General features: G+C 33.6%; 1 protein-coding gene across 11 annotated transcripts in view; it reads left to right on the top strand.

The window, feature by feature from the left end:
- The window catches only part of LOC118201985 (uncharacterized), a 156,826-nt gene that overhangs the window by 88,940 nt on the left and 51,770 nt on the right, over positions 1-16,116 (top strand). For all 11 annotated transcript variants that reach the window (XR_015040901.1, XR_015040902.1, XR_015040900.1 and 8 more), the window contains 3 exons: positions 1,722-4,235; positions 10,542-10,700; positions 12,393-12,927. Coding sequence is in view for 4 of the 11 variants with exons in the window: in XM_085816170.1 (XP_085672296.1) it covers positions 1,722-4,235; positions 10,542-10,700; positions 12,393-12,927 (3,208 nt within the window). In the remaining 7 variants the exon portion in view is untranslated. The remainder of the gene's footprint in view (positions 1-1,721; positions 4,236-10,541; positions 10,701-12,392; positions 12,928-16,116) is intronic.

Raw genomic sequence — 16,116 nt, 5'->3', positions numbered from 1 at the left:
AGTGATAATAATAAATATGTACCAAATTAAAATTAACATTGAGGAACTAAAATTTGAGAGCTAATTTTTTGAAAACTACTCGGGCCATTTTTACAAAATTTGCCACTTTGGTATATTTTTAATAATATAATCAAAATATGGGGAAGAAAAGGGGTATGTTATTTCAGAAAAAGTCAGATTTTGTGTAAAAACATCTATATTAGAACAATATATACATCTAATCTATATCCTAAGTCGCGCTTTCGAGACATGAAAAACGCAAGCTAAATTTCGTCAATCGGCCCAGTAGAACGGGAGATATAGAACTGCCCCCTCTTTTTGTGTGTGTGTGTAAAGTGTACCTCCTGAATTTTGTAACCTTTCCTTTAGTTCACTTACAGTGTTCCACTATGTTCTCAATTTTGTCATTGAGTTTCAATCTATTCCTGGATAAGTTATCGAACTCAAATTTTGTACACACTATCTTTATTGCCAAGAGTCCAATGTTGTGAACCAATTTTTTTCATTTTTTCATTTGGAAGGTTTAAATTAATATTTAAATTATGTTTCACATGCCTACTTTTAACAGCAAATAAATTAAGAGTCTTAGAATTTTACCTTGGATAGTGCGTAAAAAATTTGTTAAATAAAACTAGTAAGAAAATCTTAATTTATTTTCTGAATTTTGGGGGAGTTTTCAATAACCGCTTGGTTTATTCCTGACGGTCTGATTTTAAAATTTCAACATAAAAAAGTATCCGATATAAAGTTTTGAAATTTTCACATATTGTAAAACAAACAATTTTCTTCAAAAATAAATAAATATTAATTGGGCAATTTTTGCTTTTATTTAAAAAGAAATATATCAAGTCTCAAGCAGAAAGGGGGAACTGCAATCTCAAGCAAGAAAACGGGCAATATTTTCAAAATTTATTATAGGTTTGCTAACATTTAATGTTATTATTATTTATGTGTTCCACCCTAAGGTACTACCTGGAAGGGAGGGATGTCTTCCTGGAGAACTTTCTACGGAAACTGTCTCAAATTAACATGTTACACATGGGAAAGCGCCCATGCAGCCAGCCTGTTTGTGGGATTCGAACCTTGGATGGAGCTACTAGTGGTCAGGGATTTTACTGGTGGGCTAAAATTTCATGTTGAAAGGATTTTTTGCACATATCTAATGAACAAGCTGATGTTACTTAATGAACAACTGATATTATCATAATTTTAATTTGTGCTTCATAGGATATGAATAGATATCTCAGCACCACAATTATCTAAAAAAAAAGTCTAGCAATGTAAAGCCCGAGTCGAACTTGACAGTACCTCTAGGGTCCCCTGCCACACTCGAAGGGATTACCGTTTACACTTGCATGACCCTAATCACTCTGGAGGAAGGTAATATTCTCCGTGACCAATCGTTAATGACGTGTAGGCACCACGAGAGACAGCCATGTTTGTGTGTAAAATAAAATTAGTTATTGTGAATTTGACATTTGCATTTTCAAAGGTATTTATGTGCTTTGCATTGTTTCAGTGCGCATAAAAGTTTTGTCTATAGCAGGAAGATAACTAAATTTAAAAAATTGTCATTCTGCAATTAGATCGTGCTTTTCTACTTTATCTAGTTTCACTGAACTAAACATATGTTAAACTATAATGTATATAAATCTGTGAATATTGTATGAATTTTATATAATTCTTATTTTTATAAATTCATGCTTTTTTTTTTTTAATAGGTATCAAACTTATGTGCTGATCATTATTTTACTTCTAATATGGAATTACATGGTTTAAAAAACTCTGAAAGAGTTTTCTTTTGGCTTGCAGTAGTTCATACTGTTGAAGGAATGAGACTTCAAAATCTTTGCGTATGCTTTAGGACTATTAATATTGCAGCTGCATTCAAAACTGCCTTTGAAGAAGCATTAAAGATAGCGAAAGAAAATGAGGCTGAAGTCAAATCTACAACAAATGCATCTCCTGTTACACAGAAGCCATTTGGAGTTACATTTTTACCTAAAGCTAGTTCTTGGACTTGTCAAACTTGTTATGTTAGTAATGCTGCTGATAAGCTTTTATGTGTTGCATGTGAAACCAAGAAACGTGGTTCTCAAGTTACTGCAGGTTCTAATAGTATATCTGTTTCAACTAGTATCACTAACTCAACTGCAAATCAATTTACTTTTAGCATAAATTCTTTTAGTCAGCGGTTCAAAGTTACTTCAGTCAGTGGTTCAAAGAATACTCTTGGTGTTTCTACATTTTCTGCCAGCCCAGTGATGCCAGAAAAAAAATCTGTTATCAAAAGCAGAGCAATGTTATTTGCTGTAAGAAAAAAATACGAAAAAACTTGTTGTATAACAGAAGTTACTGCCCCAAAACCTTGGCCATTTTCTGGATTTTCATTTAAAAGCCCACCAACTGCAGTTGTATCTTCATCTTCTACCGTGCAGTTTATTGAAAGTACAGAAAGTGCAAAAGCAAGAGTTGAAAATAACATTTCAAAAATACACTCTATGTTACAGACAATTACTCCTGATGATATGTTTGGTTCAAAAAGTGCTGAAAGTGTTGCTACTTTTCCAAATTTCAGCATTAGTGTTTCAAAGAGCTCCGCAGAATTGACTGTTCCTACTTCTAGTGCACCACTATTTGTTAATGTTTCAGCTGAGGGGCGAAGAGTTTCTATTGATGCTGCCGATGGTGCTCCTGAAGAATTCGTTCGAACTGCTGAGTTCAAACCTATTGTTCCACTTCCTGCTTTGGTTGATGTGAAGACTGTTGGAGAAGGAGAAGAAAAACTGTTTGGGGAACGAGCTGAGTTATTCCGATTTGACCGTGAAGGCAAAGAATGGAAAGAATGGGGTATTGGTGAGTTAAAAATATTGTTTTTAACTGATAGCAAAAAATACAAAATTTTAATGCGAAGAGAGCAAGTTCTGAAAATAGGTGCTAATCATTATATCTTACCTGACATGAAACTTACACCACTAGCAACTAATGATAAAGCTTGGGTTTGGTTTGCTCAAGACTTTTCTGATGGAGACTTAAAAAAAGAACAGTTTGCTGCAAAATTTAAAACCAAAGAAATAGCCCAAGAGTTCTTTGAGGTTTTCCAGAAATGCCAAAATGATTTAAAAGAAATAGCTGACAAAAATGAAAAGCCTCAAATTGCCAAATCTCAGTCAGACACATGTACTGGGAATAAGACAGCTTTTGATGAACTATTTAAGCCTGTTGGAAGCTCGTGGAAATGCTCAAAATGCCAAAAATCAAATATGAATGAATCCTCCTGTGTATATTGCAGTACTCCGAAATCAGGAATTTCTGTTGTCACAGGCAAAAGTAGCTTAGTATCTGAACAAAAACCACTTTCAGAACTTTTTAAACCGGATAAAAACTCATGGGAATGTCAAGCTTGCTATGTCAGGAGTAAATCTTGTGATGTAAAATGTGTGTCTTGCGAGTCCCCTCAGCAATCATCGTCAGATACATTTAATAAAAATGCAATCAGTAATAATCAGAATACGGAACCCATTTCTTATGTTAAAAATGGTAAATCGGAACCTTTAACAAATTTATTTAAACCTCCAGCAGGATCATGGCAGTGCCAGTCATGTCTTATTCAGTACAATGCAGATGTGGATAAATGTGCTGCCTGTGAAACTAAAAAACCTGGGTCATCATTTGCTTCCTCAGCATTTCCATCTTCGAGTGATTTTGGAAAATTTCAGTTTGGTTCATCGGTTCAAAGTACCTCTAGTACTGAAAAGACATCACCGTTTTCATTTGGCTCAAACAAACCTTCATCAGGAGATTTTCTTTTTGGAATGAAACCAATCACTCAGTCCACCACATTTTCATTTGGTTTGTCGTCTGTTATTGGCAAAGGAAGTGAGACTGTAGGTTTCAAACCTACTCTTCCTACAAGTAACACTCCTGCTGTTTTTGGAGGGACTACTCAAAAATCTGATTTATTAGAAAAGAAGTCTATCGCAATACCACAGACAACTAGTGCTCCAACCGATGCATTTGGAAATACCTCGTCAACATCTATATTTAGCTTTGGCTCACCAGCAGGAAAAGAGGCTGATTCAAGTTCTGTTGAAGTTCGTTTTGGTATCCCACAAAAATATGAATTTAATTTTAGTGGTGTTAGACCTCGCAGTCGTACAAAAACTCCAGTGTGTCCAAAATCATCATCTATACCATCAGATGTTGTTCAGCCTGCTATTCCTTTACCACCAAAGGTAATACTAATGTGGTTGTGGATGTGCATAAGCACACACACACCAAATTAGAATTTTCTTCAGTTGCATACATTTTTAGCACATAATGTTATTTGTATTCACTTGTTGTATTACAATGTGAAGCATATTTTAATGTTATTTGTATTCACTTGTTGTATTACAATGTGAAGCATATTTTTGTTAAACCAGTTTACATTAAAATTTATGTAACAGCATAAAATTAGACCAGAAGTAATATATGCTGTGGTGTTTTTATGGAATTTATAAATAATATTTATGATACAAGTATTATTATTTATATTTTTGCAGAGTTGCCAAAAAAAAAAAAGTTTTATAGAAATACAGAGCAAACATTCAAAGTTGTCTGAAAGACAGTTTTCAACTTTGTCTGAATTTATTATTTGAATTAATTTTGGCTTTTCATCATTTGCTTTTCATTTAGCTAGTGACAAGTAGAGATAATTTATTTTTTAAATGTGTTCATTTTCTAAGAGAAAATTATACAATATATAAAATATGCAGGTGTGTAATTTCTAATGGCAGTAATGCAGCTTTCTAATGGCAGTAATATAACTTTCTAATGGCAGTAATGCTGTATGCAGCTTATGCGATTCATAAATTTAATTTCTTAAATACTTAGTTGTGATCTTTATTTTCATCCACATGTTAGAAGAATGAAGATATAAAAAAAATATATTTTCTTCGAAAACATCTGGAGAGATCATGGCTAAAATGCTGCCAAAATTTGTTAAATAAGAGTATATAAAAAGAGAAAATGCATGCTTTAAACAGTTATGAAATACAGTGTTTGGGCAATCAAACTGAAACACTTGCATTTAGAGTGTAATGCTTTATTAATACAATGTAGGCATTCTTTTAGAGCCCATGCTGCAATCTTTTTCAGGGAAGAGGATAACCTATACAAGTCTTGTTTGATCAATAGATGTTTTTGAGTCATTCTTATAAAAAATAATGGTTTTGCATCATAGTGCTGGCGAAGAAAATGTTTTCCAATTCTCTCTCCTATGGTATTATAGATAGGCTTATTGATATCAACGTTATAAGGCTGTATATGGCTGAAGATTTTCAAGTTCACTTTTATGTTTCTCAAACCACGCTTTTATCAGTTTTACGTGTGAAATAGAGCATTGTCATCCTAATACAGTCAAAAGTTGTTAATCCGGATTATCTATTTTTCCGGATTATAGATCATCAGTTTAAATCTGGTAAGATGGCATGCAGAAATTGCAGAATTAAAAATAGGAAACCGTAATTTATGAAATAAAGAACAATTATGATCTTATGGATATCAAAATTTACAAAAAAAAAAAAAAAAAAAAAAACTTAATATTTATTTGTTTACTTCATTAAACATTTCTTTCAATGTAAGTTGTTTAAGTTGCTTCATTTCATGTGATAATACTTTCTCTTTAATTCTATTAAACAGACATAATTTCTTGTTTAGTTACAAAGTTCCACTGTTCAAGTCCTATAATTGCTGTGTCGAGAATACCGACTAATTTGTCAATCGAAATTTTTTCGTTTTCAATAACCTCTATGTCACTTTCTTCACTATCGGAAGCGAATTATAATGACGAGGAACTTGTTTTAAATCATATCAAAGACAGAGTACATCGAGATAAAATACTACATTTAGTAAGGAATTATAAGCCAAATAACATAAAAACATCTGCCCTGAAGATAAGGATATTGCTCACAGATTAAATTCCAATTCATTGCGCACCGCGGCGTCCCCCCCGGGAGAAATGTCTTATAATTTGACTTTAATTATATATCTCATTGACAAATTCATTCTTCTTTTTTTTCAATTAAAAAAAATTATTCCTTAGACAGATTTCCTTAAAATTTATTCTTAAAAAAATGGCAGATACGCTGCTGAACATTGAAAATGCAACACCAAGAAGGAGTGGTCAGAAAGTGATGAAATTTGGAATAAAGACAGAGACAGCAAGCAGCAATAAGTGATCTTTATTTCAAAATGATAGTCAGAATACAGAGCGAAAACGGCGTCGGCTCAGTAGGATGTAGGACCACCATTGACAGCGATGCACGAAGAAACACGTCTAGGCATACAGTAAGACTGCGGATGGTGGCCTGAGGGATGCCTCTCCATTCCCTTTCAACCATTTGCCACAGTTCGCCTTCTGAGCGAGGCAGAATCTGCAAACGGAGTCCAATCACATCCCACACATGTTCGATTGGTTTCAGCTAAGGAGAATACGGTGGCCAGGGAAGCATCTGTATAACTTGCAGAGCATATTGGGAGATGCAAGCACTGTGTGGTCGGGCGTTATCCTGCTGAACAATTGCATTAGGCAGCCCCTGAAGGTACTGGATTGCCACCAACCACAGTACATTATCCAAGTATCATTGGGCCATCTTGGTGCCCTGAATACGAACTAGAGGTGACCTGGAATCGTAGGCAATAGCGCCCCAAACCATTATGCCACATTGTCGTGTGGTGGGGCATTCCACAGTTACTGCCGGATTAGATCTGTCTCCACGTCGACGGCACACACATATGTGGCGACTGTCACTGGATAAATGGAAGCGTGACTCATCTGAGAACACGACGTTTCGCCATTCTGTCATCCACATCGCTCCAGGCTTGCACCATTCTAAACATTGATGTCTATGCTGTGGTGTCAATGGCAGTCTTCTTAACAGACGCCATGAGTGCAGGCCACGTTGAACCAATTGACGTAAAATGGTTCTGGTCGACACGGGAACATCCAGGGTATGTTGGACATGCTGCAGAATTGCGGTACAAGTGACTTGCGGGACCACCACAGCTTGTCGGCGGATACGTCGATCCACGCGAGCTGATGTCACTCTGGCTGCACCTGCACCCCTCCTTCTTCTCACATTTCCTTGTTCCAACCATGTTCGCCATGCCAATGCACCGTGCTCGCATCCATGTGGGTATCAGCTGCGATTTGACTTAAGGACCAATCCGTCCTTCTCAGTCCAATCACCATACCCCTCGTAAAATCGTCTTTCTGCTGGAAGTGCCTTCGTTGACAGCGGCCTGGCATTCTCTCCTGTTACACATATCCTTTGGGACAAAAACTAACTTTCTTCAATAATTCGTCTGGCAGATATAATGACACAAGTATTGTCCATTCTGCACGTTCCTTCCTTTATATCTTGCTTCACGTGCGTTGGAGAGCTGCACATTTCACATCATCCACATAACTCAGTGATGTGCGTCTACTCTAAAATTTGCATAAATTTCTGACCACTCCTTCTTGGGGTTGCATTTTCAATGTCGAGCAGTGTAAAAATATTTCATAAATATGCATCTGAACTTAAGGATAAATTGCTTAAATTATATTTATTATTATATTATATTTTTTGGAATGGCTTGAAATTACAATGCTTGTGCAAGAACTACTTAAGTAATACAGCATTATGTTTAAACTCTTGGCAGTGCTTAAGTAACATGAATTAAGTTCATTATTGATTTACTAAATTTATTTACTTTATATTAATTTTAATTATTGTTTAATAAAATTATTTAAGTTACTTTTATTATTAATTATTTGCATAATCTTTGAATTAATTTAGTTTGTTACATAATAGATATTACTTAAGCAATGTAAATTCAACATTTTGTGTTCTTGACACTTTTTTTAATGGTGTGGTATTGTAAGACTTAATTATCGCTTTGGTGCTAATATAAAAAATAAATAAATAAATAAAATAAAAAATATAAAAACTGAAAGGTTTCAGATTTTAGCAGTCGCTCAAAAGGGTTTGTAAAGCAATTTATGCTCTTATTTAGCTAACTGTATACCAGTCTGCTGTTACACTCATTCCTGCTAACCCCTTTTAACCATCCCGTTTTTTAACTTTATTATTAAGCATAATTTTCTTTGTCCTCATGCCACATAGAATTCAACAGCAAAATTACAAAATTTTGAAAAGCAGCATATACGTTTAGAATTCCCGATTTAAGTGTTGGCATACATTTTTCTGTTCTCCCCCAGAGAATTATCATAGTGAAATTGATTGATTCTCGCTGGTGGGCTTAATATTTAGGAATGCATTCATTCTGTAAAGTTTTCTCAAATTTATTAGAAATTACTGTTAGCATTTAATACTTTGCAAAAACTAAGCATCTGTTAAATCATAAGATCAATCACATTTGATGATACATTTTGACACATTCGTGTTTTTAAGTAGCATTTCTGTAAGGATAGAACACGAGACATTGTAAAATCTTGTGATACATTCGCAGAATTCTAAGTATAGTAGCTACTTAATAATGAAAGAAATAAATTTAGAATGTTCAGTAACTTTTGTAATTATACCTCATCCATTGTTAAATAGTTTCATAATTTTAATTGTCTAAATTATGAGATTAATTCTGAGCCAAAATACACACACACACACACACACACAAAAAAAAAAAAAAAAAAAAAAAAAAGAGCAGTGCAGGACATATCCCAAGAACAATGTAGGATACCTTGAAAATATTATTAAAGACCATTTCATGTTACCTTTTTTGTTTAAGTCACACCACATGATGCTTTTCTTGTTTTAACATATTAACAGTCATGCTGGGAGGGAGGGGAGAAAGACTGCTGGAACAAAAGTGTGATTTGTTGTATCATGCATTCCTTTGGTTACTGCCTTACAATCCATTTACATATCGTATAAGAAGGTACTGCTCTACTAACGATTTGAATCAAAAGTTTTCAAATGAATTGCAATACAAAGGTTTATTGGACTGATTGCTTAAGAGGTATGGACCAATTGCTTATCTTGCCCTGAGATTAAAACTCACAGACACATCAGAATTCTGTAAATTGATGAAAGCTTGTTAACAGAAATTAATAAATAAATAAATAACCTAAGCCATGTTCTTTCCCTGCAAAGGTATTTTTTTGGGGGGGGGGGGGGAGTGAGATTTTGTCATAAAATTAGAAAGTTTTCTATGTTCCAGTTTGTTCCCCTTCATCTAACTTTGAGCTAAGGGTGTGGGGAAAGAAATACACCAAAACGCACCAATATGGCACGAAAAGGTATGATATGACTTTAACAGAAAGGTACCCATTTCCTTATCATTACCAAACTTTTTCCTTAATATTTTTATTTTGTATTTATCATATGCCACTTTGAAACATAAAATTTTGAGTACAGTCAAAAGTCTTTAACCCGGACTCGTCAGGACTTCGGCGATTCCGGATTATCGATTTTTCCGGATTATAGATCATCAGTTTAAATCTGGTAAGATGGCATGCAGAAATTATAAAATTAAAAATATGAAACCGTAATTTATAAAATAGTGAGCAATTATGATCTAAAGGGTATCAAAATTTAGAAAAAAAAAAGCTTAATATTTATTTGTTTACTTTATTAAACATATCTTTCAACGCGCGCATGCGTAGAGCATACATTATGCATAGCTGAAATTAGAAAATTGCAACCAGAAAACTATTTGATTTGTATTCGTGATATTTATAATGACGAGGAATTTGATTTAAATCATATCAAGGACGAAGTACATCGAGATGAAATACTACATTTAATAAGGAATTATAGCCGAATAAAATATAAACATCTGCCCTGAAGATAACGATATTGTTGACAAATGAACTTCCAGTTCATTGTGCGCCACCAAGTTCCCCCTCACGCCCCGCGCAGAGCAGCGTGAAATTGATAAACAGATTTCGGAATGGTTGGATAAACAAAGGATATGCCTTTATCCATTTTTTGGAGCAATTCCACTTTTTGTTTGATGGACATCGAAACATACTTTCGTTTTCGTAGATCCTTTGGGAGCTCCAGCATCGGAAATTTTATTTGACATAATGGAAAGTTCAAGCTTACTTTTATAAAATTGCTCTTACAGTCTGCAAGAAATAATAAGCCAGATCCAATTCGAAGATTAAGGAACAACGCAATCATCAACATTAACTGAAATAGACAATTAGATAATTTTAGCTTATACCATCCGTTATACATTAATTGCGCAGCGAAAGCGTATTCTGTGCTCGTGCACACGCAAATGCACAGTCGTAAAGGTCTTACGCGCACGCTTAAACGCCCATGCGCATGCGTCAATGCGGCGCATGCGCAGAAAGTTTTTAGCTTTGAGGTCCGGATTATAGATCATTCCAGATTATGGGTGTCCGAATTAACAACTTTTGACTGTATTAATATAATTTCATTACTGTGTTAATAATAATAAATAAAAAGGGGAAATTATTCCTGATATATTTGATATTCTTTATGTATTTAGAAATGTTTTTTCCCCTGTAATTATGATTGTTTCTATAGGTTGAAACTGGAGAAGAAAATGAAGAAGTTATGTTTTGCAAACGAGCACGGTTATTCCGCTTTTTTGCTGGAGAGTGGAAGAAACGAGGTATAGGGAATATGAAAGTCCTTTTTGGTAGAAATTCAAAGAAAGCCCGTTTACTAATGCGAAGAGATCAGGTATGCAGTATTTCTCCTACAGAAAATATTTATGTTTAAATTTTATAAATGTGTATGTATAGTACAGAAGAGATCAGGTATGCAGTATTTCTCCTACAGAAAATATTTATGTATAAATTTTATAAATGTGTATGTATAGTACAGAGAAGTTTTTATAAAGTCTTAATAAACATTAGATTGTAGGATATGAAATTAATATTAATATTTACAGCAACTCAAACTTTTTGTTAATTGACCACTTCGGTTACAGTCAGTGCTGTCTTTCTGACAGCAGCAGAAAATAGTTTTGCTCTGCCATTAGCAGAAAATAATGTTAATTAATGATACTTTGCAGTTTATTAAATTGGGTACAACTCTGATATACGCCCTAATTTCACCAAATGTGGCGATATGTGTTCTGCATTGGTTTTTGGCGCGATTGCGTGTTGTATGGCAACCCTGTTGACGTTGAAAAGTCTTTCGCTGGAGTTCGTTGGTTCCCGTCATGCTTTGTGTCTGAGAAGCTAGGGGGGAAAGATTTAATGGTGAAAGTTGTTGAATTGAAGTTCGGCATAAGGAAATATCGTCGTGGTCATCCTGTTGAGGGGCAATGGGTATTTGGAGGTGTGGAAAGAAGGTATGGGAGATTATTTTTAGTGGTTGTGCGTGATAGAAGTAGGGATTTGTGATTATTTGTTATTTTATTTATTTGTGAACCATAGTATGAATTTTCTGGATAGTGTGTCTGGCTGTCATATAAATACGATACTAGTGATTACGTGGCGGCATGTTAAAGGCGGTATGAAATTGGTATATCTGCTCTTCGAAAAAGCATCAATGGTAAGTGCATTTTATTTTATTCTTGTTCTTATTTTGTAGAATGTAATGTTCATTGTTTTTTTTAGTATGAATTTCTGTCGTTATTGTTGTTTTTTTGAATTGTTTGAAATTTATTTTAGTTATTTTGTTGATTAGTGCGTACCATCTGAATTGTGCAATTCGTAGATGTTTTTTAAAGTTGAAACAGAACGCTGTGTACATGGTGTTCTTTGAAATTTATTGTTGTTATGTTAATTTATTAAAGTGAGGTGCGCGTAGTTCGTAAATTCGTTTGTTGCCTAAATTGTGCAATTCGTAGATGTTTTTTTAAGTTGAAACAGGATGCTGTGTACATGGTATTCTTTGAAATTTATTGTTATGTTAATTTATTAAAGCGAGGTGTGCATAGTTCGTAAATTCGTTCGTTGCCTAGATAGTGCCATTCGTAGATGTTTTTTTTTTTTTTTTTTAAATTAAAACATATTGCTGTGTACATGGACCCTTGTAAAATAATTTTGGCTAGAAACTTCATGGTTTTGCTATCTAAATTTTTTGTTTTTGTTTCGTATTTTTAGCTTAAATTGTGTGTTCAAAACGTGGTTTTTGCATTCGCGAAAACCGTGTTTTTGGAGACATTTTAGGCTTAAAGTTCGAAATGTAGACAAAAAATTTAGATAGCAATATGGCAGGGTGGAGTTTCTCGCCAAAAATATTTGGCGAGAAATTTGGCACCTTGAGAGCGCATATCAGAGTAGTTCCTTAAATTGTTTTAATATGCTGCTAGGTTTATGTTTAGTGGGAAAAAATAGAAGTTTAATTTAATGCTGTATGTCAGTATTATTTTTTAATTATTCATTCATTTATAATTCTGTATATTTTCCTTTTTATCCCAAGGTTCTGAAAGTGTGCTTAAATCATCTTCTAAACAAAGAAATTGTATTAGAATGGCGAGGTAACAAATCTTTGACTTGGACTGCTATAGACTTTTCTGAAAATGAAGCATCACCTGAATTGTTTGCTATTCGGTTTAAAACTAGTGAATTGGCACAACAGTTTAAGGACGCTATAGATGATGCATTGAAATTGAATGCATTGGCAGGTGAATCGGAAGTGTCTAGTGAACAGGCTTGTACAACCACTAAAGTTGTGACAAACTTTTCATTTAAAAGTGACTCTTCAGTTAAAACAGAACCTCCATTTAATGCTGGATCTCTGTCAGCATGTTTTGGAACAACTTTGCAGGGTAAATCATTATTTGGAAATTCGGCAAATGTTTTAGGTACAACCGAAACTAAGCCCTCTTCATCAGTGTCTCCATTTTTCCAGACTGATAAACTTGGCACAAATTCAGTGTTTGGCCAGAATGTGAATTTTAGTACTAACAGCTCGAAATCAATTTTTGGAGGTCATGGTCTTAAATTTGGACTTGGTAAGTTTTGTGTTTCGTAAGACTTGATTAATATTATAATTTGATTAATAAACTTGATTAATATGCACTAAAAATGAACTCATTAGCAAATGAATAAGATGTTTCTAGTGAACAGACTTCTACAGCCACAAAAGTTGTGGCAAACTTTTCATTTGGAAGTGACTCTTCATATAAAACAGATTCCATTCAGAAACTAATTTCCATTCGGTGCTGAATCTTTATCAGCGTGTTTTGGAACAAATTTACAGGGTAAATCAATATTTGGAAGTTTGGCAAATTTTTTAATTACGACAGAAACTAAAGTCTTCTTCAATATCTTCATTTTTCCAGTCTGTTAAACTCGGAACAAATTCAATGTTTGGTCAGAATCTGAATTTTTAGTACTGACGGCTCGAAATCAATTTTTGGAGATCATGGCTTTAAATTTGAATTTGGCAAGTTTTATAATACTTGATTAATATTAAACCAGAATTAATTTTTCATGTAATGGTTGATTGATTAAAATTTTATGTGTCAGTGTATTAAAAATTTTTTTAAGTTAAAATTATTTTGATTTTTTTTTAACTTTCTTTATTCATAAATTAAGTGTTAAAGTTCTGCTTGTTTCTGTCTAAATAAGAATATCATACTTAGCCTTTCATTGCTTGTATTGAGCCTGTGTTCTTTGTGTACTTTGTTAAATTGCATTGAGGAGTCCAAATTAAGGAAACTTCTAGTTGTATATGATTTCTTATCTCTGTGTCAACGTGCTCATGGTTCTATGCAAGACTTTGTTTTTATCTGTTTTTATTTTTGTTCTCTGTGCAACTATGGCTAAAAACAACATTTTTGTGACTAAAAGTGTCCTTTTGACTTTTAGAAGTATGCTAATGGCTGTAGATAATGCTAATATAAGGAGATGACATAGCTGCCAAATCCTCCATTTAATTTTTAGCCTTTATTAATGGAAATGTTTTTCACCAATAAAATTAAATTCTGACCAAATTTAAACTAAAATGTTGGCTGCAAATTTAATTATTATAGTTTAATTGCTACATTTATAAAATATTAAATGTCCTTGTATGATTTCTTTTCATAGGAATTAAAACACAGCATTTTACTGAAGAGATTTATGTATTTTGTTTCAATCAAGAATTCTCTGAAATCTGCATTTCTAGTATTACTCGAGTATCTCTGGCTTGCTAGTTAGTGTTTCTCATATCAGTTGTTACACCATTGTTCTTGAGTCATTTTGTATTTAGAAAATGCTGAGTGAATGTTTAATGGTTTAAGGGGCATGAGGATCAGGCGTCAGGAATCTTTTAGCAGGCGGCCAAAATCAACCAAAATGTGTATACAGTCAAAAGTCGTTAATTTAGACACCCATAATCTGGACCTCAAAGCTACAAACTCTCTGCGCGTGCGTCTCATTGACGCATGCGCATAGGCGTTTAAGCATGCATGTAAGACCTTTACGGCTACGAATAGGCGTGTGCGCATAATACGTTTACGCATGCGCGTCTAATGTATAACGGACGGTATAAGCTAAGCTAAAATTATCTAATTCAGTTAATGTTGCAGATTGCTTTGTTCCTTAATCTTCGAATTGGATCCGGCTTATTATTTTTTGAAGAATGTTAGAGCAATTTTATAAAAGTAAGCTTGAACTTTAGATTATGTCAAATAGAATTTCCGATATATATTTACCAATATGTAAAGGATCCACAAAGCGAAAATATGTTTCGAAGTCCATTAAACAAAAAGTGGAATTGCAGCAAAAAATGGATAAAGGCATATCCTTTGTTTCCCTAACCATTCCGAAATCTGTTTATCAAGAGCAGCGTGAAATTGTTCTGAATAAACTGAGATATTCGCATGTTTAAACAGCACTTCACTTAACTTTAAATTTACACCCTGGCGAGAGAATGTGAGGGGAAGTTGAGAAGTTTAGAACAGGAAATCAAATTTAGAATAAATATGTTATGCAAAGTAAGGAAAACCTCACAAGCTTAAAAAATATAACCTATTTTTTTTCTGTCTTAACGAAGAAATATTCAAATGTTTATACACTGAAAAGGGATCTAAGCAGTGATGAAAATCTCAAGTAATTTAAAGGTACAATATATACTTTTGAAAAAAGCTCACTTTGGGGAAAAAACTATCTGTACTTGCTGAAGGAGAGTTAGGATATGTTTACAATACGATTGTGTATGCAGAAAAGAGTACAATATCTGATATAAAATTTGAGAATTATGAACTTGCTACAAAATCAGCAATGTAGCTTTTGGAATTTTTTTTTTGGGGAGAACGCTATTGTATAATGGGTAATAATTTTTAAAGGGGGGGGGGAATGCCGCGGCGCGCAATGAATTGGAAGTTGATCTGTCAGCACTAATCCTTATCTTCACGGCAGATGTTTTTATTTTATTTGGCTTATAATTCCTTAGTAAATGTAGTATTTCATCTCGATGTACTCCGTCTTTGATATGATTTAAATCGTATTCGCTGTCATTATAATTCGCTTCTGATAGTGACACAGAGGTTCTTGAAAACGAAAAAATTTCGGTTGAGAAATTAGTCGGTATTCTCGACACAACAGTTATAGGATTTGAACAGCGAAACTTTGTAACTGAAGAAGAAATTATGTCTGTTTATAGAATTAAAGAGATGTATTATCACATAAAACGAAGCAACTTAAACAACTTACATTGAAAGAAATGTTTAATAAAGTAAACAAATAAATATTAAGCTTTTTTTTTTTTTTTTTTTGTAAATTTTGATACTTTTTAGATCATAATTGTTCTTTATTTCATAAATTACGGTTTCATAATTTTAATTTTATAATTTCTGCATGCCATCTTACCAGATTTGAACTGATGATCTATAATCCGGAAAAATCGATAATCCGTAATTGCCGAAGTCCCGACGAGTCCGGATTAACGACTTTTGACTGTATATATATATATGTGTGTGTGAGTTTACTTTTATATCTACCATCTCATTATTTTTTCCCTCCTTGAATAATAGATATTTATGATGATGTTGAAAAGACTTCAGCTTCTAAATTTACAGAACTTACAGTACAGAGTCAGTACAGAGGTATAGAACTTACAGCTTGCTGCAAGTGTCTTAAAGCTATGTACAGCTCATAGTACACCACAAAGTGAAAATTCAGAATTGTTTGCAGCATCTGTGAAAAGTGTTACATTT

This window comes from Stegodyphus dumicola, chromosome 4 (assembly GCF_044657685.1).
Source record: "Stegodyphus dumicola isolate Sdum_Otavi_A_Nest chromosome 4, ASM4465768v1".
NCBI lineage: Eukaryota > Metazoa > Arthropoda > Arachnida > Araneae > Eresidae > Stegodyphus > Stegodyphus dumicola.
This window is presented reverse-complemented; position numbering and strand designations above follow the sequence as displayed.